This window comes from Trifolium pratense, linkage group LG4 (genome assembly GCF_020283565.1).
Source record: "Trifolium pratense cultivar HEN17-A07 linkage group LG4, ARS_RC_1.1, whole genome shotgun sequence".
NCBI classification, from domain to species: domain Eukaryota; kingdom Viridiplantae; phylum Streptophyta; class Magnoliopsida; order Fabales; family Fabaceae; genus Trifolium; species Trifolium pratense.
The window spans coordinates 7,108,877-7,133,768 of NC_060062.1; the positions used below are offsets into that span (position 1 = coordinate 7,108,877).

At 32.3% G+C, this 24,892-nt stretch overlaps 3 protein-coding genes across 6 annotated transcripts; all 3 read left to right on the forward strand.

Annotated features, from left to right (window-relative positions):
• The first annotated feature begins 2,204 nt into the window (after positions 1–2,204).
• On the forward strand, positions 2,205–11,056 carry LOC123923418 (AUGMIN subunit 7). 4 transcript variants are annotated; one of them, XM_045976106.1, is made up of 10 exons: positions 2,205–2,413; positions 3,111–3,342; positions 4,226–4,311; positions 4,763–4,824; positions 5,922–6,013; positions 6,116–6,241; positions 7,351–7,441; positions 8,657–8,764; positions 9,649–9,747; positions 10,595–11,056. In XM_045976106.1, the coding sequence occupies exons 2-10, from the start codon at positions 3,209–3,211 to the stop codon at positions 10,787–10,789; spliced, it is 993 nt and encodes a 330-aa protein (XP_045832062.1). In that variant the 5' UTR covers positions 2,205–2,413; positions 3,111–3,208; the 3' UTR covers positions 10,790–11,056. The 4 variants fall into 4 exon arrangements, with proteins under 4 accessions (XP_045832062.1, XP_045832063.1, XP_045832064.1 ...); XM_045976107.1 differs by having other exon boundaries at positions 3,117–3,342; XM_045976108.1 differs by having other exon boundaries at positions 3,135–3,342.
• A 5,449-nt stretch (positions 11,057–16,505) lies between these two features.
• Positions 16,506–20,174, forward strand: LOC123881550 (pyruvate decarboxylase 2-like). Its single transcript, XM_045930262.1, has 6 exons — positions 16,506–17,259; positions 17,834–17,997; positions 18,096–18,746; positions 19,071–19,188; positions 19,357–19,545; positions 19,769–20,174. The coding sequence occupies exons 1-6, from the start codon at positions 16,732–16,734 to the stop codon at positions 19,937–19,939; spliced, it is 1,821 nt and encodes a 606-aa protein (XP_045786218.1). The 5' UTR covers positions 16,506–16,731; the 3' UTR covers positions 19,940–20,174.
• A 1,872-nt stretch (positions 20,175–22,046) lies between these two features.
• LOC123924376 (cytochrome P450 76T24-like) lies at positions 22,047–24,686 on the forward strand. The gene is made up of 2 exons (XM_045977243.1): positions 22,047–22,859; positions 24,001–24,686. The coding sequence occupies exons 1-2, from the start codon at positions 22,173–22,175 to the stop codon at positions 24,610–24,612; spliced, it is 1,299 nt and encodes a 432-aa protein (XP_045833199.1). The 5' UTR covers positions 22,047–22,172; the 3' UTR covers positions 24,613–24,686.
• Positions 24,687–24,892: the final 206 nt, after the last annotated feature.

Below are 24,892 nucleotides of genomic sequence, written 5' to 3' on the forward strand. Positions count from 1 at the left end.
CAACACAAATAACTATTGCTAATGAAGTCACTCCAAATTCAGATGATTCAACTCCTAAGAGCAAGAAAAATCATCAACCAGCATGGAACACTGATCAAAATTTGGTGCTAATTAGTGGGTGGATTAAATTCAGATGATTCAACTCCTAAGAGCAAGAAAAACCATCGTACTAATTATGTTGCTTGTGTGTTGTATTGCATTTTAAATTTTTTGTATCGTACTAAATTATTTAAATAAATTTTGTTTTTATTAAAAAAAAACTAAAAAATAAATTGTTAAGTGTTTATTATTTTAATTTAATTTTAATCGATAATTATAATTTTATGTAATCATAAAAACAAAAATATAAATTTAAATAAGAATATGAAATAAAAAGTGGTGGGGTAGAGAAAGTGGTAAATGAAAAAACCATTGGAGAGGGTAAAAGTTGAATGAGTGTTGAATGATAAGGTAGAAGAAAGAAAAAATGATGTGGAGTGTTGAGAAGTGAAAAAATAGTGTTAAAGATTTTGAACCATTGTACATGGTCTAAGACATCATTGATTAAAAGTAACAGTTTTTTAATTTCCAATGGTTGAATTACAAAAGAAAACTTACAGAAAATAAAACAAGAAAATGTTATTAGGGACTAAAATCATATTTAAACTTGACTGTGAAAAGATAGTGTTAATTTAAGAGTTCGTTAAGAATTTCTAATTTAAGAGAGGTAATATGTAATTTGGATATAAGCAGGGCATATTTGGAGTGAGATATGTTCTCATTATCCAACCATCCCCGTTTTTTGAAGTAAGGGAAATCCTAAATTCAAATTCAAACTTAGTCAATTCGGGATTTTTCGCCAAAATCGGGTCAAGTTCGGATGGGTACCCCGCAGGTGCGGGTTTTGTTGCCATACCTACTTAAAAAGCTTAGAAGTGCAAGTAGATAAGACGAAACCTATTAAACCGAAATTCCAAATCAAATACAGTAAAAAAGATTGATCTATTTTGTTTCGTTCCAAAAATTGAACCAATAAAAACCTATTAGTTTTAGTTTGATTCTCGATTTTTATTTTTAAAACCTGCATAAGTGATGAACCGAACCAATGATGGACATATTTTAATACAACCATAAATAGTTGGCCGGTCCGACCCAACTCATTAATTTGTGTATGAAGCTCAAAACATGTTTCTTTCCTAAACACTAAATGATGTGTTTCCTTTCCATCCTTAAAACTTAAATGTTGTTTTCCTTTGAGTGTTCTATAAAGTACAAGAGATATTCTACCCACTGACGTGAGATAAGTATAGAGCTGTCAAATGAGCTGCCCAGCCCGATGGGTCAGACTATATATATGGGCTAGTCCGCTTCAGCCCAATTCTTATTTGGCTACACATTTATGAGCCCGACCCATTAGTCGGCCCTTTTTTGACAGCTCTAGATAAGTACAAGTAGTACTCCACCAAACCAAACCACGAAAACAAAAGGTAGCATGAATCCCCAAAGTCGTAACCTTGTGTTTTCAATTTACTTCATGACGAGTGAATTGGTGATTTAAGTTGGAAACAATTGAAATTTTATTTTGGTTATATTTATATTAGATGGTGAATTATTATCATTTTAAGTATTGAATATGAATTTATTTGTATTTTTATAGTGAATTATCATCATTTTGAGTTTGTTGTACAAATTTATTTAATTTCATGATGAATATACAAGATCAATATATTATTTATTTTTTGGTTGATAGACGAAATGACAAAGTCATTGAAAACTCACACACACAGAGTGGAGTGACCGGAGTTCGAACCCCGATCCTGACGTCCGATACTAGCAATTTCGACATTTCTGCCAGTTGAGCTAGGATTTGTGGACAAGATCAATATATTTTTTAAAGAGAAAAATGATATGCTATGATGGTGTAAAATTAATTTTAGATTGTCATTCAATAACAATAGTATATTCCACCAAATCACTCAATCCCACCTACTCGATGATTTAAACCGATAAACAAGAAGCACTTTAAACTAAATAAACCGAATCAAACCAATCCAATTAATTTGTTTTAATTTCATGTTAGTTGATTTGATGCTGAATTTGATATGAATTACCACAGTTTGATCTCTCACAACTTGGTACAGAACTGACCCGCAAACCACATTAAACGATGAATTCTCCTAAACCGATACAAATATATATATATTTTTTAATAAAAATCGATCCAAAACATACCCCTAAAAATGCTGATTTATTTCTCCAATTTTAAATTCTTGGTATATATTTGAAGTTATTCTTTTTCTTTCTTCGTTGTGATAATAGTAGTTGTTGATGAATTTGAAGTTGAAAACTAAAGAAGAAAGAGTAGTTTTCTCTGTAAGCAAAAGTTGAAGACGAACCCAGTCATCGATACAAAGTGAAGAAGAAAGCATTAAAGGTAACATCAACACTGTTAGCAAAATCCTATATTTATATTTTCTTCTTGTATTTGAGAAAGAGAGGTTTGTTAATAACTAACCATTTCACATTCCTTTTCTAACTGTCACGGCAATACCGTTTTTGATCCATTATCTGCAATGTGCAATTTGTTCAATTTTTTGTGTGAGAAAACTCTGAATTTGTTCTAGAAATGGATGATTTTGCTATGTGTTAGCTCAGATCAGAAATTTTTTGCTATCGTTTTGGGGTCAAATTCAAAAATATTCTGTTTGACCTAACTCTCTCTCTCTCTCTAATTTGTAATTCACTTAAGTTCTCAGTTTGATTGACTGTTAGTGACTGATGTTAGTTTTTTTTTTTGTTGATCGAAAAAGTTTAGATGAGTTGGATCTCGAATCCCTAGGACTCTAGGAGGAGCCTGTGAAGCACTGAAATATACATGAGCACCAGACACGACACTTATACACACATGTAAATGCTGTCAATTTTGGTATATAAAATCCGTCAATTTAGTCCCTACTATTAAGATGTTAGAGACTAAATTGATGGATTTTTCATATACTTTAAGGACTAAATTTATGGATTTTATATATGTAAGGGACTACTTATTATATTTATATAGTCTAGAGACTAATTTGGAGAGAGTGATAGTTTAGAGACTAAGTTTATGGTTTATTCTTGTTTCTTCTTTCAAGTTCTAGGTTCTATTTTGTTTACTGGACCAACAACTCAGTCTACTAAGGAGTAAAGAGGAGGTGAAAAAGGAGAATGAAATAAGTTGATAAATAAGAAGATGGCAGCAAAGCAAATGGAAGAGATTCAGAAGAAATTGGGAATGCTAAATTATCCAAGAGCAAATGCATCTGCTCAATCCCTTTTATTTGCTGGCATGGAGCGCTATGCCCTTCTCGAGTGGCTCTTCTTTCGGTATCTTCTTTTCTTTCTCTGTCAAAATCCATCCTGATTTTGTTGCCACTTGTTTTCAAGGTTTAAAGTCACGTTGCATCATAATTTTTGATATTGGAAAAAATTATAATCAAATATTGATTGTCAAAAAATTTGATGTCACAGCCACAATCGAGGATGCAGACTATATTTTTGAAATATTGCTTGTAAAGGCATTTTTTAAAACAAGTCAATGGAATCTGGAATTATAAATTATTAGGTATTAGATTTGAGTAATAGTCTTTCATAATTCATACAACCATCCAAGTGATAAGGATTCATAGTGCTTGAGTAATAGGCATTTTTTGGGATTGAAGCATATTTCTTAATCATTAGAGTTAAAATTAGGCAGGTGAAAATAGGGGCAGACGAGCAGTAGAAAAATTGGAACAAAAATTTATTCTGCATTTGCTTGGCCTTGGTGTTTTAAATAACTCCCAACTTTTTTTCTTCTACTACGCATCTATAGCTTCAAAACTATGAAGCACAGACACTTTTCGGATTAGCAGTGTGAGTGTCCCGGTGTCAGACACATGACACATATGATTACATTGAATTATATCATTTTTTCAAATTGTTATCGGTGTTGACGTGTCCGGTGTCCGTGTCTGTGCCAGTGCTTCATAGCTTCCATGTGATATTTACTGATTTTCCTTTCAAGTTTTCTAATCACTCTATTTGGCCAATCTTTCTATTTTCTACCCTCTGCCTGCCATGTACAGCCTGAGCAATGCCCTCTTTTCAAAATGTTTGACAGTTCCTTGTTTGAGCGTATTTGCAGCAGCACTGCTAATACTATTCTATGATGTATGATTTAAATGTTAAGACAAAATGATTAGTTTTTTTTTTTGGGTACTTACAACAGGCTATTGGGTGATAAGTCACCTTTTTCTCAACAAAACTTACAAGGAGATGCCCTTGATCGTGACGAGGAGACAGCTCGAATTCAATGTAAGAGTTTTATTTTTGTTTGTTTTGAAAATTCAAAGTTGGCTGGTTGATACCGCAAGTCCGCAACATCCAAGCTTTCTTTGCGAATTTGTTTTTCCTTTTTCCACAATTTTGCCTTTATACATAGTAATAGAATAAAATAAAGTGTGTGCTGTTCAGTTTCTTGTATCAGTCTGCTCAAAATCAACATCTTTGAATGCTGTAACATTCCTACTTATGACTAATGTCAATTTTTCTCTTATTATTCTATTCCGCCTGATCTGGCAAAAGAATCAGTTATTTTTTTCAATTTCTTTAAGTAGCCGCGTTAGAAAGATTTTTTACTTCTCAGTTGTTTTCTGCTTTGTATTTAGTGGCGAATTACTTGTAAACAAATTTTCCTCTGATGCCCCTTTTGGTTGTGTCTTGTCTTCTTTTATTAACGGTGCTACTTATGACTTATAATGTGCAGATTTGGCAGAAATAGCTAAGTTTCTGGGCATTACAACAACTGTAGATACAGAAGCCATTCAAGTTAGTCATCTGAATCTGATTACTTCTATTACTTTTTTTTTTACCAAATTAGTAGCTATCACTATGTGAGGCCTAGGCGACTGACCAGTGGATACATGTTTATCGACAAGTTTGAATTCCTTTATGTTTCTTTCTTATATGAAGCTTTTGCATTTTTGAATTGTTCTGCTATTAATATTCCTTTTTCATTTATTTCTTTTTTATTTAAACAATTGGAAATATGGTCTCAGCTCTTACCACAATCAACTATATGCTTATTGCTCTTTACTTTATTATTCTCTCATCTAAACCCTACTGCCTTCATTTGTGCACACCTTTTGAATAGTTCTGTAGATTCCCCATTTTCTGTTAATTTTTATGTTAGTTCTTTGTTTATTCACTTGCTGTATCAGATCTCAATGTGGTATGGGTTGTTAGTATAATGCAGCATGACATTATCGCGGGTAAAAAGCGGATTATGAGTTTTTTTCTGAATTAATGTAATATTTTGAGTGATAATACATGTAGCAACGGTGTTTAAAGAGGCATTTAGATTGTTAAAAGTAGCATAGCATCATTCTAAACTTTTATTCTTGTGACTTCCTGGATAAAGTCTTAGCATATTTTAGTTATCTTCATGGCCCATTGTGTTGGTTTTAACGAGCGATAGTTGATTTAAGATAAGGGCTCAAGGCAGCAAGCCAGAATGCCACAGGCAATTAGGAAAGTTGGGATAAACTTGCTCATGTAGTAAAACACCAGAGTTGATTCGTCTGATCTTGTCTTATTTTGTATTTAACTCACATGTGCTATTAATGATTCATAGCTAACCCATTGAGAGTCCCTCTAAAAAGCTTAGCTACTCTTTAGGTTTAATAAAAGAGAAAATATACTTGCATGTTTGTAAAGAAAGCAGGTTATTGATAGGCTAGCTACTAGATTAAATATTTTTCCTTTATACGCAGTAGCCTACCATCTTTTAATATACAGAGAAATGAAGATTTGAAGTTTTATGCCCAGAGCAATTGTGCCATGCATTTATAGCAGTATTCAATATTCATACACAATTTGTTTATGAATTGCCTTGTAAATGGGTAAATATTATGCATGTGTAACAGGGACATGGAAGTTATGAGGACCGCACTGAAATGCTTCGTCTTATTGTAGATCTAGTGGAGGCAACCATATATGCTGATAATCCAGAATGGAGGTTGTCCTTGATATAAATGATGATTTTTTATTTTACCTTTTTATATTTATGGCTTTGCAGAGATGGTATTCACATAAACTCGGTTTGTATTTTTTCCTTTAGTGTTGACGAGCAGGTAGCCAAGGACATCCACTTGATAGATTCCATTGCAGAAAAACAGGCTCAAATATTTTCTGAAGAATGTAAATTATTTCCTGCAGATGTTCAGATTCAGTCCATATATCCATTGTGAGAGTTTTTTGCTCTCTTTTCTTCTGCTTATGAATTTTCATCAATCCATTCTGTGATTTCTATTAGAGGAATACATCTTTATTTCATTATTACGATGGGATTCAAGCTTAATTGCATTTGTATCTGAAGTTACTGCCGTAACATCTGATATAGGGTCTAACATGGGTATCACATTAGGGGTTATTAATTGGATTGGCATAGTTTGTGGTGCATGTCAAATGTTTGAGTTCAATCGAGAGAGGCGTTCCAACTAAAGAATAATGACACGGATGACACGATTATGGATAGGAAACTGTTACTTGACAAATTTATTTTCCATGAATATGAACATTGTGGGAATATAAACTGCTGAATGCCATTTTAAATTTTGCCCTTGTGGGAATATAAACTGGTTTTTAACCTATTTTCTGTCTTCCAGGATATTTTATGGTTTTCTTAATTGATATATTTTTCACAAAAATACAAAATAAAGTACTGCATGGTAGGTGACAAATAGTTAAAAGAGTGTACACAAGGAGAAATTAGATGTGCACAGAGGATCATATCACCTCTAACTGATGCAGTCATGCAACTAAGTGATTAGTTACCGGTTAGGATTAGTTGAAATAGGAGGAGGAAAATAGTGAAGGCAGGGAAGGAAAAGTAAGGTTAGACTGGGGAGAGAATCAGAATCTCTGCCAACATCATGTAGAATAACACACTGTACTTCATCTTCCACCTCTGGATCACCTTGACTGATCATCATACTGTTTCTTGATTGATTACTATGTTACTTCCGTTACTGGTTTGGTTGTCACTTGGAAATTGAACTTGATAAAAATTTACACTTGTTTGTTTCTTTAGCAAGTGACATGTAGAGAAGGTTCATATGTACTCACAAAATTTCACATAACACATTAAACATCTCAAAAGTTAAAGATTGGTGTCATCATTTGAATAATTTATTTAGTTTTAAGCTAATTTTGTTTCCCTGTCTTGCGCAGTAAATAAAAAAGTCCAGCTCACACTCTGGATTTGACTGCTCAATCTCATTCATTCATATGAAAATGATTTTGTTTACATGGATTAGAACTTTCTTTAATATGTTGTCGTAACATTCTTTTCAGGCCAGAGGTTTCTGAGCTGGAGTCAAAGCTCACTGAACAATCAAAAATATTATTGAATCTTCAACAAAAAGTAGATGACTTGGCATCCAAGGTTTACTGAAATCTTAATCTGATTCTTGTCTTCTAGTAGCCATATGATATCTTTATGAACTCCTGGAAATCGATCTCAAAACTTAAAATTTTCTCAATTACATTTCTATGGATTTCTATTTTCATCATATAAATGCCATGCATTTTACATCACATTGATATCATTGAAATAAGTCAATTTTGGTATGTGGCCTTTGGTATCTAGATCCACAATGAACCTCGACTGATCTGCATGGAGGTGGATGGGACCACTTAAGGGATCAAAATTTTCCTTGTACCTTTTTCTTTTGGTTCACAAAACTCAAACTGAAGACATTACTTAAGGAAACCTATTTTTTCCTTGACCCTTTTTCTGAGCTTTCTTGTTATTGATTTTTCAATTCTTTCACTTCTTTCAGAGTAAAAATAAGATAGGAATATTCAAATGCTTAAATTAATAAGAGACACAGCAAAACATCTATCTATATGTACAATTTGGAAGAAGATAAAATGAAACTAGTCTTAACTCCTTAATACAATGAATCAAAGAATACAGTGATCCCTATGATACTATGAATTCTTCTAATAATACCTGGAAAGTGGAATTGTATTTCTACACTTCCGCTCAAGTTGGAGCATAGTGATAAAAAACTGTCAACTTGCTTCACATATAAGAACTCGTTAGTTCCTCAAAGTGGTTTGGTGAGCAAATCAGCCAATCGTCATTTGAGTTAACAAAGGATCTGCTATTTTATCCATAAACAACCAATGTTCATATGTTTTGTTGCACATGGAAACTGAATTAAATGAAATAGGAAGAGCTGTTTGATTATCACAAATTGATCTCTAAGTTTGAACCTCTCAAAATTTTAACTCTTTGATGACCTGTTTCAGAAATATTAGTTCACATATATCAAGAGTCAGCTTGATATTTTGCTTTAGCGTACACCTTGTAACCAAACTTTGTTTCTTGCTTTTCCATTAAACAATACTCCCTCCAAAGAGAACATAATATTCAGAGGTGGATCTGCTAGTAGAAAGAGTCCCAACCGAGTCTGCATTAGCATAGGCAATAATCTTCTCATGCCTTCTGTTGTCATACACTAATTCTTTTCTTGACGATCCTTTATTAATTCCTAAAATTCTGAAACCTGCATTTCAATGGTCAACCTGAGCTTTATTTTCTTGTCATACACATCTTTTAAATTAATAAACTTTGATATCATTTTGTTTGTAGCATGCTTATAATCCAGACGAAGAGTATACTGATGTGGAATCTCAACTGCGGGGACATTTGGAATCTTTCCTAGAAACAGCTAGAACATTCAACATGATTTACACCAAGGTTTGACCAGGCTTTGCTTTAATATATTATACAAACCCTAATTATCTGATTGAACCAACCTTATTCAAATAAAGATTTGGTGTATTATAAGTGAATAAACAAGCATGGCAATGATGAACTGTCGCTATCATTACATGCTTATTTGTGAAATTTTGATTTCAATTAGTTAGAGCCTATATGCTTCTATATTTATGGTGAGGAATTGTCACAACTTTATGTAGAAATAGGGTTTAATATATTTTAATAATGTGATTTTGTAGGGTTGAGTTAGGCCTAACCCAAACTTCTAACACCGCACTGCATTACCAAGGCCATATCTCTAGTTGATGTGGGACTTCTCAAGATACCCCTCATGCTAAGGGCTTGTAATTTGAAATGTGGCCTAATGCTGATGAAATAATAAGGATTGGACATCCGGACCATGGAAAATGCGGTGGAATAAGATATCTTGGCCCAATAATAGATTTAAGATAAACTTTGATTTGATACCATATCAGAATTTTGGCTTCATGCCTAACTGAACCCTACAAAATTGATTTGTATGGTGGGTGAGGACTGCCTGAGCCTCATAATAAGCTCTACTTAGGCAAATCTGTAGGCAATGTGAAACTTCTCAAGACACCCTATCACTCTCAGGAGTGGACATCTGAAGCTCAAAAACTAAGACTAAGATGGATGGAATAAAATGAATCTTGACAATTCATGTAGGATTTCATGGACAATTAGCTTTTCTCATTATAAGACAATACTGTAACTTTATATGCCCACCAGCATCACACACACACACACACACACACACACACACACACACACACACACACACACACACACACACACACACACAAAATATACAGGGAAGCTTATAAAAGAATGTTGTTGTGTAGGAAATTCGTCCATGGACTCATATGATGGAGGTTCCACAACTTCATGGGTTTGGACCAGCGGCTAACCGATTATTGGAGGCGTACAAAATGCTTCTAAAGGTAACCTTTCTATGCTTGACAAAAATAGTTTTCTTAAAACCTATGAAACCTATGATATTGTCTAAATTATTACTCCGTAGAAATTAAAAATCAAGAAGCTACACATAATTCTAAATTTGTCTATCACCAGTTTATTGCAAGAGTATCTATTCACAAATACGGAGCACCTTTTATTACTTCAAGCTGACCATCCTTGCATACGATTTTATATGTATATATTCGCGCGTCCGTTTGTTTAACGGAGAGAAAAGTTGAGAGAATCTTTCTCATATTGTCATCTATTGAAATGTGAATTACAGTTCCGATCTGTTCTAAACAGATGCTGGGGTTTTCTATGCTAGTTATCCTGCACCCAACATCAGCTTAACCTGCACTTAGATCTAACCAACCCCGAGGCAGTTATGCTGACGTGGCGTACAATTTTAACACGTGCCTTGTTACAGCTGGCAAGAGATAACAGAAAACTAACTAGCGATGCCGATACTTATATCTCACACATAATTCAATCTTGCTGCTCACGTTGAATTTTCTCATTTTGCATTAGTTCATTGTTCTCATCCTCTATTCCTCCTTGTTTTTATGGTATCTAATCTGAAGCAATTATCCCTATTTTCTTATGGACTTACCCATTCGTTTTGTACCAAATTGTTCTCATCCTCTATTCTTCCTCCTGCTATTGCGTGAATCGGGTTTGCATCATAAACCGACTGTTAATTTTATTAAATGTTTGTTAGTATACCAAATTGTAAACGGATTCTTAGCCCATTTATATTTGAATAGACATAATGAATAAACGTGTTAGCAGATACTACCGTATTAATATAGCAAATCTGTTTGTCTGCAACAGTTTTTAGGTAACCTACAGAATCTGAGAGACTCACATGCTGCGCTTGCTTTTGGATCTTCTGAAACATCAGGAGGGCCTTCTTCTGTCTCAAGAATCATCTCTGAATGTGAATCTGAAATGACAGTCATAAATCGGGATCTTGGAATTCTTTCCGCTTCCATTGCTCGTGAGCATGGAGAGAAGATGAGCATTTGATGAAACAATATGGAGCATAAGATCAACCCTGAAGTCGTTTTCTTTTGTATTTTGTGATCTTTTTATTTTATGAAAATATTTTGGGATCTTGTGCATGGTATTCATATTGTTGACATGTGATGTGAATGTCGCAAAGCCGAATTGCTGCATTATCCGTAGGAATTTAGAAATTGCAGTTATATTTATTGAAGAAAGCCAGTACTGGCTGTAAATGTTATTGGAAAAAGGCAACACTGGCTGATAATGTGGTGCAGTTTGTTTGATCTACAATATGAGTATATTGTCTTGGTGATGTTTATACATTGTAAATTACTTGTGCACTATTGAAAATCACAGTTTAAAGTTTTAGTGTCCGACACGTCTCGAATAGAGAACATATAAGAAATATATAAAAAAGAAGAGTATAAGCTGGTGTTTGGAATTTGACTCATTTCATTTATAAGCAAAAATCTACTTTCTTTTTTTATTTTTATTTTTTTTTAAGATTTATTGAATAGTTCATATATCTTATTCATATTATAGACTAGATATATTAATTATTTAATGAATATGAAAAGTAGATTTTTACTTACATGCGATGAGAGGGAGTATTTTATAGACGCTTGGATCACCTATTTGTTGGTATAAATGAATTTTCAATTATTTAGTACTTTTTGTTTGTAGCTTTTGTATGAGGTTGACAAGAGTCACATGAAGTATGATGCCGACATCTAGAAAGTTGGTTACTTAGTTTAATTAAGCAGACAAATTGGTCTAATTGAGCAGACAAATTAGTGGACATAAGCTGCAATCATGGTACAATTTCCTTCTTGGAATCTTTGCCATCATCATAGATAATAGATTAACCACATATGAGACACAAACGCGCGTTTTACATTCATCCATCAACGCGTTGCACATGTATACCTTCAATTCCAACGTCCCAATTGATCAAAAACCTGCTCATGTGCAGAATCACTTTATTAGTTTTAATAAGTTCAATTACCATCAACTATCTTTCACGGTATGGTATACCTTATACTCCGTACCTTCAAATCAAATCGGTGGACTCAATTTACTTCCATATATAGTTTTCACGGATGATAGCTCAACAGATAGAAATGTTAAAATTGTTAGATTGAATATTGTGACTGAAGTTTAAATTCTGATTCTTCCATTTTGTGTGTGTAAATTTCTAATGACTTATTATTTCCTCTGTCTACTAAAAATAATTGTCACGGTTAAACTTCCGCACATGCCAAATATAAAACTCCTAACTATTCTTGTTAGGTCTCATGTCAGATGTGAATTGACCTGAACATAATTTATGAAAAAGAGACAATCATCACCTTATAAGTCGATTTTATAGGATTAAGTTAGATCCAATGTAAAAATCTAATAATTGTCATAATTTTTTTTTAACTATTGGTATTTTTATTTACTTATCTATTTGTAAAAATTATAATAAGTTGATATTTTATAAATATTCATCAACACATATTTATTTTTTGGGTAAATTCGTTACCACAATTTGAACAACATTTTACATTCTTTAGACATTATTATAAGTAAAAATTATTTTTTAGATTCATTTGATATAAGATATATATATATATATATATATATATATATATATATATATATATATATATATATATATATATATATATATATATATATATATATATATATATATATATATATATATAGAGTCAGGATCCGTTGACACCAGGTGTCAAACTTTATTGAATAATGCTAGCAACACACTCTTTAACAAACACACTCTAACACACTCTCTTCTATTGGTTAAAATTTATATGGGTCCCATAAAAGTTATATGGGTCCACATTTTTTTATGGGACCCATGTGAATTTCAACCAATAAAAGAGAGTGTGTTAGAGTGTGTTTGTTAAAGAGTGTGTTGCTAGCACTCCTCAACTTTATTTTGACACCAAATCTAATCCATTAATTCATTTTAATCCAAGGGTTTAAATTAGGCAACTTAAAAAATCGTATAAGCACTATTTTTCTTTTTCCACCGAATCCCTAGTTTTGTGTTTGGTATCTCGGATCAATATATGCAACAAACGTTATCTCGTTTCTTTCTCCTTTTTTTTTTTTTGACAAATCGTTTCTTTCTCTTTGGTAAATCACTATATGGACATTCACCATCCAAAAACATTGGTTCTATTTACTGTTCATAGGTTTTATATTTGGTTAATCACTGTTTTTAATTTTAAGCAAATTTGTTATGATGTTTTTAAAATTTCAAGTGGACCATTTTAATTATTTGTGTCAAGTTTTAACCGGTGAAAAAAAAATCCATTCTTTAATGTTGCCGATGTTCAGGAATTTGTCAAAGAATTTCAAGCGATCCATTGCACTTTGTTGCAATTAGCTTCCTTTAATTATAACTGTAATATTTTGATTGAAAGAGAAATAAATAGAAGAAAGAGGAGGAACCAGAAGAGGGGAAAAGAAACAGATCTGGTTTTCAGAGAGAAAGAACGAGGAAGAAGATGGAAGAGAGATGAAAGGGGAGAGATGAAGGTGCAGACCAAACACAAAATAGGGATTTAGTGTATAAAGAAAATATTGCGCTCAAGTGATTTTTTAAGTGGCCTAATTTAAACCCTCAGATTAAAAAGAATCAACGGGTTAGATTTGGTGTTAAAGTAAAGTTTGACACCTGGTGTCAACGGATCCTGACTCATATATATATATATATATATATATATATATATATATATAAATAAAAGTTATTCAATAAACTTAAAAATTAATTTTTGCTTGTAATAGTGTCCGAAGAGTGTTACAATATATCTTACATTAAAAAGAAAAATACAGTATATAATTAGAGTAGATTATGTGAATAGCGCACATGATCAAACCACTATACTAGTACTTAATTTGACAAGAAAATATTTAATTTTTTGGTAATGATACATCATGTACGAGAAAAGATCATCTCATACTTGAGTATCACATCGTAGACCCCCACCCCAACTCTATCTTCCTTATCAAGAGGGAAAAAATTTGAGGAAATAATGTGAACATCAAGACCACTAAATTGTAAATATAGAATAATATTTAGATTAAAAAAATGAAAAAAATTTGAGACGTGAAAATTAAAAAAAAATTGTAAAAAAAATAAGATATGTACACTTACTTTTCTGTACAGATTCATAACACTTGATTAATGAAGTGCAAAAATATGACAAATTCAATTGAATAGATAATTAGTTTAAAAAATTAGTTAGTAGTTCTATTGAGCTTAGCCTAGTTGATAGAGACATAACGTTATATATTATAAGAGTTTGTGGTTCGAACCCCGTACAATCTATGTTCATCTTAAAAGTTAATTTTTTTATTCACTAAACTACTTATCAAAAAGAAAAAAACTTGTTAATATGTGCCTTAAAAACATATGTCAACATTTGTTTTAAAAGTTTTATTCTAATTTATTTACGCTTTTTTTTTTTTGAAAACTTGGTATCCGGTCTTAGGACCGACTAATCCAAGGGGACCAATCCCACCGCCCACTTGCGGGGGCCCCATTTAAAGCCAGAGTTTTTTTTCTCTGTATGGACTTAGCCCACCGAAATTGGCACCAGTGGGAATCGAACCTGAGACCTTGAGAGGAGCATACTCCTCTAATTTATTTACGCTTGATAATTTAGGAGTATTTATTCATCAATCAATAAGAAGTTATATGCATGTGAATTAAAAATTAATTACAAGTTAGTAGTAGATACCACATATAAATATATTTATGTGTTTTTTTTTTTCCTTTCACCACCAGTTTCGGATGTTAGTTTTTGCATCAAATGTTTCAGCCTCTTCCCGATCATAATTAATTGCGGGAATCGAACTGTGGTCATCCCTATTAAATTCAGCGTCAATCAATATTAAACCAACTAACGATTAATAGTTTATTCTCGTTAGTTGTATACCCTTAAATTATTCGGGAGTAGACGAATAGGTCTCACCTTGTTTTAAACATTATTGTTAATTTGTTGCATCCTATATAGTTTATGTTGTTTTATTAGCCCGTGGAATCTATTACTTCCAAACTCCTATATCAATTCAACTGAGACCACTCTACAAAGAAGGTGTAATGCTACGCTGTGACGAATTTACACCACTCCGATCATGTAGATCGATTCTCTCTATTAATGAAAGGCAACAACAAATTGAAGAACAAAAACAATAAATGTGGTATCTACTGTCATTTTCGTCCTTTGCCAAATCACCAGCCACTTGTAAAATTATTGTCAACTCAACAAGCTGATGTGTGCCCAAAAAAATGACACATCAATTTTTTTTCTTCCAGTTAACGGCAAAATGTAACGCCCGGGACTAAATTGACTAATGAAGTGCACATTGGGGACTATATTTTAGTTTTTCCTCAGTGAGGGACCAGATTGACAGCGAGTTGCACAATGAGGGACGAAAATGACTATTTCACCCCTATTATATATTATAAAAGTTGTGGTTCGAACTCGGTACATTCTACTTATTCATCTTTAAGGTGAATTTTTCTAACTACTAAACTACTTTACAAAAAAAAAATCTTGTTAATAGGTGTCTTAAAAACACATGTCAACATTTGTTTTAAAGTTTTTTCTAATTTAGTTACTTGATAATTTAGAAGTATTTATTCATCAACTAATAAGAACAAGTTATATGCATGTGAAATAAAAATTAGTTAAAAATAAAAGTTAGTTATAGCTTATAGATACCACATATAAACATATTTATGTGATTTATTCTCATTGGTTGTTAGACAAATATTCTTAAATTATTAGATGAATAGGCCTCACCTTGTTTTAAACATTATTGTTAATTTTTTGCATCCTATAGCTGTTTACGTTGTTGTTTTATTAGCCCGTGGAATCTAATTACTTCCAAACTCCTATCTATCAATTCAACTGCGACCACTCTACAAAAAGGACAGCCTATTTAACCAATTGACTATAGTGTAGTACCACGAAACTGGTCCACCACCATTGACAATTTGACACTAGGTAGCTTATTCTCTTGTGCAACACCTTGGCATCTACATATCTAGTTCACTTCTTACAACTTACAAGTACAACCGTACATGATGTAAGCGTTCACCAATTACAAAAATATTATTCAAACAATATCAATAAAATATACAACATTTATATTTTTTGTTTTTTTAATATTTTTTGCATGTTTCGAATTGCGTGCTGTGAGGGAAGAGAGAGAATGTGTCGTATTTTTGTCTACAAAGTTGTGTTGATATATCACTCCCCTCCACCAATTAATAAGCTTATTTTGAATTTGTTTTTGGTACAAAGCTTATTTTGAATTTTATTTTTTTTCATAGTAGGAGTAATACTTTTGAATAGAATTTCATTTGTGTATAAAATAATTTATAATTACTAGTATTATTTTTTAACTTATTTTTTTAATTGGTGTGATCATTTCACACAATTGGTCTTGTATGGTCACAAAATTTAAAAAACATTTAGACACACATAAAAAAAAGTATATTATAAAAAATTAAAATATAATTTTCCATTAGTTACCATACCATATATATATATATATATATATATATATATTTCCATTAATTAGCATATATACCTTTTTTTTATGCAAATTAGCATATATACTTGAACAACAAGACAAATAACACAACCCTAATTTCAAAAATCCATAAATTAGCAAAAACAGAAAACCGCCCCTTGTAATAACACTCCACCCACCATATCGATCTCATGCAGTTTCCTCTCTCCCAAGTTTTTAATTTATTTTTTTCCTTTTTCCTTTTTTCCTTTTACCTCTTTCCCAAGTAACACAAGCACACAATTAAATTTCTCTACTATAAATCCTCTCCATCTTTCATTCACATCTCACTCACAAACACAAACACAAACATCTTTCAAAACCTCAAACACATAAAAAAAAATTATTTTGTCTTTTTCTCCAATATGGCCACAACAAACCTAGGATCCCTCGAAAAATCCAAACCACCATGCAACGACATTGCTAACCCACCAAACGGCGAGGTTGCAACGATCCAAAAATCCCCCTCAGCAACCACCTTAGCCACATCAGAATCAACCCTAGGTAGTCACCTGGCACGACGACTCGTCGAAGTTGGCGTAACCGACATTTTCAGCGTGCCGGGTGATTTCAACCTTACATTACTTGATTACCTGATTGCTGAACCCAAACTGAAAAACATTGGTTGTTGTAACGAACTCAATGCTGGATATGCTGCTGATGGTTACGCGCGTTCTAGAGGCGTGGGCGCGTGTGTTGTAACTTTTACTGTTGGTGGATTAAGTGTGATTAATGCTATTGCTGGTGCTTATAGTGAGAATTTACCAGTGATTTGTATTGTTGGTGGACCTAATTCTAATGATTTTGGTACCAATAGAATTCTTCATCATACTATTGGTTTGCCTGATTTTAGCCAGGAACTCAGGTGTTTCCAGACTGTTACTTGCTATCAGGTCCAAATCTAGACTCTTTTATTTTATTTTTTTTGTTTTTTGTTTTTTTATTATTATTGTTTTAAATTATTATTTTTCATTCTCACTATAGAAATATGATTTTTGTACAATTCACTTTTTGTTCTAAGATATATGCCGAGACATTGAATATAAATGTGACCTATTGACATAGATGAACACCAGTAGTAATTTAAAAAACAGAAGTGTTTTAGTGTAATTATATGTATCGGTGCTGTTGGTGTTAGACTTAGACATGAATATGCGTCAATAGTAGTGTACGCCATACCAACTTTGACACTCTTATCAAAACTCACTTTTTTTTGGGTGAAATTTATCGAGTCTTACCGCTTTATGCGGATCCATTATAAAAATAATGAGACTCATAAATTTCATCAAATTAGAAAGTGAATATTAAAAATAAAATGTTAAAGTGGGGATTGCTTATAAACATTCAACTAAGTTTTCAATCTAAACTGTATGTGATACATGGATTATCATAGTATAAGTTACAATGAGTAGATGAAATGATTGAGTGTGTTGATTAAAATGATTTATGTACATGATTTGATTATAGGCTGTGATCAATAACTTGGAAGATGCACATGAAATGATTGATACTGCAATCTCAACAGCATTGAAAGAGAGCAAGCCTGTTTATATAAGCATAAGCTGTAACTTAGCAGGCGTTCCTCACCCGACTTTCAGTCGTGAACCTGTTCCATTTTCCTTAACTCCAAAGTAAGATTAATTTTACTCATTATTTATAATTTGTACCGAACGAGTTTATAATTCTGTAACAAACGGATCATATTTCGGTCTTTATTTGGATTTTTCAGATGGAGTAATCAAATCGGGTTGGAAGCCGCAGTGGAAGCAGCAGCTGAGTTTCTAAACAAAGCAGTAAAACCAGTCCTAGTAGCTGGTCCAAAAATAAGAGTAGCAAAAGCAGGTGATGCTTTTATGGAACTAGCTGATAAAAGTGCTTATCCATTTTCAGTTATGCCATCAGCAAAAGGACTAGTTCCTGAGAATCACCAACATTTCATTGGAACATTTTGGGGTGCAGTTAGTACTGCATTCTGCGCTGAGATTGTTGAATCGGCCGATGCATACCTATTTGCAGGACCGATTTTCAATGATTATAGTTCAGTTGGTTACTCACTTCTTTTGAAGAAAGAAAAAGCTATTATTGTTCAGCCTGATAGGGTTGTGATTGGAAATGGTCCTGCTTTCGGGTGTGTTTTGATGAAGGATTTTCTTAGTGCACTCGCGAAGCGTATTAAGAAGAATAATACTGCTTATGAAAATTATTATAGGATATTTGTTCCTGAAGGTTTGCCAGTGAAATCTCAGCCTAGAGAGCCTTTGAGAGTTAATGTTCTTTTTAAACATATTCAAAATATGTTGTCTGGTGACACTGCTGTTATTGCCGAGACAGGGGATTCTTGGTTTAACTGCCAAAAGCTGAAATTGCCAAAAGGATGCGGGTAAGTAGTAGTCGATAGAATATAATGTGCGTCGCGGTCTTTGATACTGCATTGAGTTGCATTGAAATGTTTTTGATCAGTATGCAACCTTTATTGCGGTCACAAAGGCATCAAAAACCTTGATTTTGCAGTCTAAATCGCTGTCGCAGACCTTGTTTTAAAACCCTATTGACCATTTTATGAAAAACTTATTTTTGGTATTGGTCATCTAATTTTAAATCACAGGTGTGTCGCGATCGCGTGCCTTTTGATAAAACATGGCTATGCAACTATGTTATTAACTTTGTAGCATCTTTTTTTTTGATAAAAATTACTTGTTTACAGTTATGAGTTCCAAATGCAATATGGATCAATTGGATGGTCTGTTGGAGCAACTCTTGGTTATGCACAAGCTGTTCCCGAGAAGCGAGTGATTGCTTGCATTGGTGATGGAAGTTTTCAGGTTTGTGTAGCACATCATAACTACTTGATCAATATTTCAATCACTAAGAAAAAATTATATTCAAATTCCAAATTTTAGCTTTAAAATTTTGCTGGTACATTTTTCCTCTATGCTTTTACATGAACTGATTATAATGTTTATATCTTGAATTTTAAATTATATATGCAGGTGACAGCACAAGATGTGTCTACAATGCTGAGATATGGTCAGAAGACCATAATCTTCTTGATTAACAATGGTGGATACACTATTGAAGTTGAAATCCATGATGGACCATACAATGTCATCAAGAACTGGAATTACACTGGCTTGGTTGATGCTATCCACAATGGTGAAGGAAATTGCTGGACCACTAAGGTAATTAAGATTCTTTACATTCTTCTCAAAACTTCATTTTGTTAGCCATGAAGCGCATAAGCAAACATTGAACATAACACTGACACGTAGACACAAATAGTAATTTGAATGAAAGTAACTGAATGTAACGTAACCACATGTGTTAGTGTCGTGCCAGTGTCATACACAAGACACGTTTAATTTGAAGTGTTGGTTTCATTAATTTATGTAATGATTATTGTAGGTTACTTGTGAAGAGGAGCTTGTTGCAGCAATTGAGACAGCAACAGGACCAAAGAAGGATAGTTTCTGCTTCATTGAGGTGATTTGTCACAAGGATGACACAAGCAAAGAGTTACTTGAATGGGGATCAAGGGTTTCGTCTGCAAACAGTCGTCCTCCTAATCCGCAGTGAACTCCAGACACTTAAAATTTAAGGCATTAGAATAAAGATATTGAGTTTTGCTTTTTATTAAGTTGAGATTACTTTAGATTCTTATGTTTAAGAGAAATTTTCATTTGAAATTTTTATTAAGTTGACTGGTTTATGTGATAACTGATAATTGATTCATGTCTGGACACACATTGCAGATGAGTTATAATAATTGGTATTTTAATTTTTAATCACTTTATTGGTGATTTTGTTTCAACTTTATCCAATAGAATTTGATTTATAGAGTGTTCACTTTATATGTGTATGATGGAAATTAAGAATGGTTAATTGAAAATCCATTTTTTTAAGAAAGAAATTGAGATTATGTAATGCTGTAAAAATAAATAAATTAAGATTATGTACTACTAAGGTTTCATAAGTTAAGTTAGTGCGTGTTTGTGAAGTGACCCATTGATTAAACTCTCTCCCCCGTTTATCTCGTATTTGAACAAATTTCTATCGTAGTGTTTGAGCTAACTTTTTTTCTTTTTTTTGCGCTTATGCAAACAGCTTATGCAATTTTTATGTATTATTATAAGTTTTTCAACGTAGTTTATGATAAAATAACTTATAAAAATACAATTTTAACTAGTATGAATTTATAAAATAGCATAAACCATAATTTATATTGCATAAACTGTTTGCATAAACTCAAAAGAAGAGGAAAAAAAGTTAGGCCAAACGGTAGCTCAAAAGAAGAGGAAAAAAAATTAGGCCAAACGGTAGCTAAGTCAAATAATAAAAAAAGGGTATTTGTAGCTTCTTGGCAAGGGTGCTCGTCCTAGGTGGGTGTATGTTCAGTCTCATTCCACAATCTTAAAAATTGAATTGGTCAAACTCAAAGTTCTATGGTTGACGACGAACAAACATGTTTTTGAGTTAACTTCACGAATCACGATTGCGGTTCACAATCACACTCATAAAGGTAATTTTTTTTATTGACTTAGGATATTATAATGTTATTTTAGGATTTTTTTTTCTTTCTAGGAATTGAACTCCGTCGTCTAATTTCTTACAACTTAACCAATTGAGATACTCATCTCAGCCCCCATCAGTGTCGTTCCTGACATTTTATGGGTCATAGACCAAAATAAATAAAAAACTTCTTTCATTTAATATAAAAACATTAATACATACCGTCAAAAAAATAGCATTAATAAATAATAATAGTTTTATAATATATAAAAAATAAATTACTAGAAAATTCATAAGAATCAATTTTTTCGAGCGTTTTGAGATGCAAAATCATTGATAAACACATCAACATCGCCAAAACCTGTTAAGTATTAACAATTTGTAGAAAATAAATTAAATAACTTGTTAATAAAATTGGGAACACAAAATAAAACAACGCCAAAACCTAAACAAGAAAAACATATAACATCCATGCATACCTTACAAGAATGTAAGAAATACAAAAAAAAAAAAAAACTCAATAGGAATCAGGAACAAAGACAAATGGTGCCGTCTTTTTGTTCTGCAGAGTTCTATTTTAATCCTATCATTATCCCTAATTATTTTCTAGGTATAAAAGAAAATTGGACATCGGTTAAAGAAAATGATAATTAGTTAAACATATTAATACAAAAAATTGTCTTAAAACTTGTACATTCAATACCTTAACAGTGTAAAAATTTATTCAATTGTTAGAATCTTTCTAATAACTTTTAAGTCTTCAAATGAATTACACTATAAAGATCATAAAAGTCTAAATCTATTTTAAAATTTAGTCTTAATAATTTCATAAAATTTATTTATTTTAATACACAAGAACACTTGCACACTCGCACGCACACACATATTAAGTAAAAAAGTTGGTGCCCCTAAAATTTAGGCGCTTTATACGATCGCTCCTCTCGAACACACACTAATTTTTTTTAATAATGTGTGCTCATGAGCACTACCTATTTTCAGCACCCCGCTGAATATGACCAAAAAGTTCCCTCTATATATACACTTTGGTCACCCTCTAAATTTTCCCATCAATATTGCCACAATATTCATTAGAAAAACCATGGACTACATAAAATTTCTCTCTCTCATTTCCTTTCTATATGCATTCATTCATATCATAGCTTTTGGCCTAACTAGAAACACAAAATCTAGGCTCCCACCAGGTCCTCCAAGTTATCCTTTAATAGGAAACATATTGCAACTTGGTCCTTCAAAACTTCACCAATCACTTGCTAAACTTTCCAAAACATATGGACCAATTATGTCGGTTAAAATTGGCACTATTAAAACTGTGGTAATTTCCTCTCCAAAAATAGCCAAAGAAGCACTTCATAAAAATGACCAAGCTTTATCTAATAGATTGGTACCAGAATCTGTCCAAGCACTTTCACATGATAAATATTCCATAATTTTCATGCCTATTTCACCAAAATGGAAGACTCTTAGAAAAATTTGTGCCACTAAGATATTCTCTTCTCAACAACTTGATTCTACTCAAGCACTTCGTTTAAAAAAATTGAAAGAATTAGTTGTTTACTTGCACGAAAATTGTAGAAAAGGTAAAGCAATTGATATTGGTGAGGTTGCATTTACTATATCACTTAACTCAATATCAAGCACACTTTTCTCCATTGACTTGGCAAGTTTTACTTCTAATTCTTCTCAAAAGTTTAGAGATGTTATTTCATCTATGTTGATCGATGCTTCGAAGCCAAATATCGCAGACTATTATCCTGTTTTGCGTAGAATTGATCCGCAGGGAGCACAACGAAGGATGAAAAACTATTACCAGAAATTGCTTACACTTTTTGAGTCTATCATAAAAGATAGAAGTAATCGAATGAAAGATTTTACGATGGAAGGAAGTGATGTGTTAGACTCAATTCTCGATATCATACAAAAAGAAAATCCTGAATTGACACTACATGAGGTGTTACATCTATTTCTGGTAAGAATAGAGTTCAACTCAACAAATTCATACTCCCTCAAGTCTCATATAAACAAAAGTTCAATTTTTAGATTCGTTTAATAATTAATGTATCTAATATATATTAATTAATTAATGTATTTGATTTATAATATAGACCAAATACATTAATTATTGAATGACCCTAAAAATTGAACTTTTACTTATATATGAGACTGCATGAAATATGTATTAATCAATGTTTTAAATTAAAGTTGCATTAGGATCTTTGATATTACAAGAATTGCGGTCAAATGACCCTAATTTTAAGTGCCATAATACATATCGTTTTAAAACTTCAAAGAATCACGTTTACCCAATATCTTAGCCAGGAGGATTTTGGAGGGTGTTCGAGAGAAGCGACCGCATAGGGCACCAAAATTTTAGCACACCAATTTTTATTTTTATTTTTATTTTTACTTAGTGTGTATGTATGTGCATGCATTCGCGTGTGCGTACGTGCGTGCTTCCGTGTGTGCTAAAATAAATAAATTATATAATTATTATAACTAAATTTTAAAATAAACTTCGACTCTTATGATCTTAATAGTGAAATCTATATAAAGAATTAAAAGTTATCAAATAAATTATAACAATTGAATATATTTAATGTGAACTTTTCGATATTAATATAATCTGTAACTTTTCATTCATATTATATATTTATAATTATATGACTTATAAAAAAAATGGGACACCAAAATTATAACTTATAAATGACACTCAAATTCTCGGAGGCAGCCCTGATCTTAGTGCATTTTCCAATTTGGAATTTCTTTTTAATTGTTAATTATCAAGTTTAAACAAAATATAGCTAAAAGGTAAGAGGAAAATGACACATGATAATTCCTCACATATTTTTATATATATGTAAATAATTAAATAACATATTATAGTTTTGGTTATTTTAACAATAAAGTTGCACACATCTCACATAATATTTGAGAGTATCTTTAACATCATCAAACACTACATGAAAATTTTGAATTATTACAATAATTAAAAAAAAATGTCAAAGTTTATCTTAATTTTATAAATTAAACAGATTTGCATAATGAAAAACATGAATTTAGCAACATTTTAAACCTCATTTTTTTTAATTACAACACATACTTTGTTGCAGGACTTATTTGTGGCTGGTACAGACACAACATCAGCCACGGTTGAATGGGCAATGACAGAGTTGCTACAAAACCCAAATAAATTGACGAAACTAAGAAATGAACTTCAACAAGTTATCAACAAAGATGAAGATCCAAAAGACTTAGATATCAATAAGCTTCCTTACCTACAAGCAGTTGTAAAAGAAACCCTAAGGTTGCATCCACCGGCCCCGATATTAGTCCACAAATCAATTTCAGATGTTGACTTATGTGGCTTCAGAGTACCAAAAGATACACAAGTTCTTGTGAATGTGTGGAGCATGGGAAGAGACTCGAGTATTTGGACGGATCCAAATGTGTTTCTACCTGAAAGATTTTTAGAATGTGGAGAGGTTTTTAGAGGAGAAGATTTCGGGTTCATTCCATTTGGAGCTGGTAGGAGAATGTGTCCAGGTGTTCCATTTGCGCATAGGGTTGTGCATACCATGCTGGCCACTTTGCTTTACCATTTTGATTGGAAGCTACCTGATGGGGAAAAGATTGAAGATATGGACATGACTGAAAAATTTGGGATTACTTTGCACAAAGTCAAGCCTCTTATGGCTATTCCGGTCAAAACCATGAACAAATAGAAATAGTTACACAATTTTATGGACATGCACTCACGGTTTAAAAATATTTTACACAATCAAATATAATCATATTGTACTACTACTATAACTATGATTAGATGATTTATATATTTGGTGTTTATTGAAAATCTTAGAGTTGTACGTATACCAATGTATTTAGTTTAAAACACGGATTGGAACTTTATATTGATGATGCTTTTAGAAAGAACTAAATATATGCGTATAAGAATGACGTTTGCCGTTTGGAATGAGTGGTTTACTGTTCACCAGATGCAGTGTC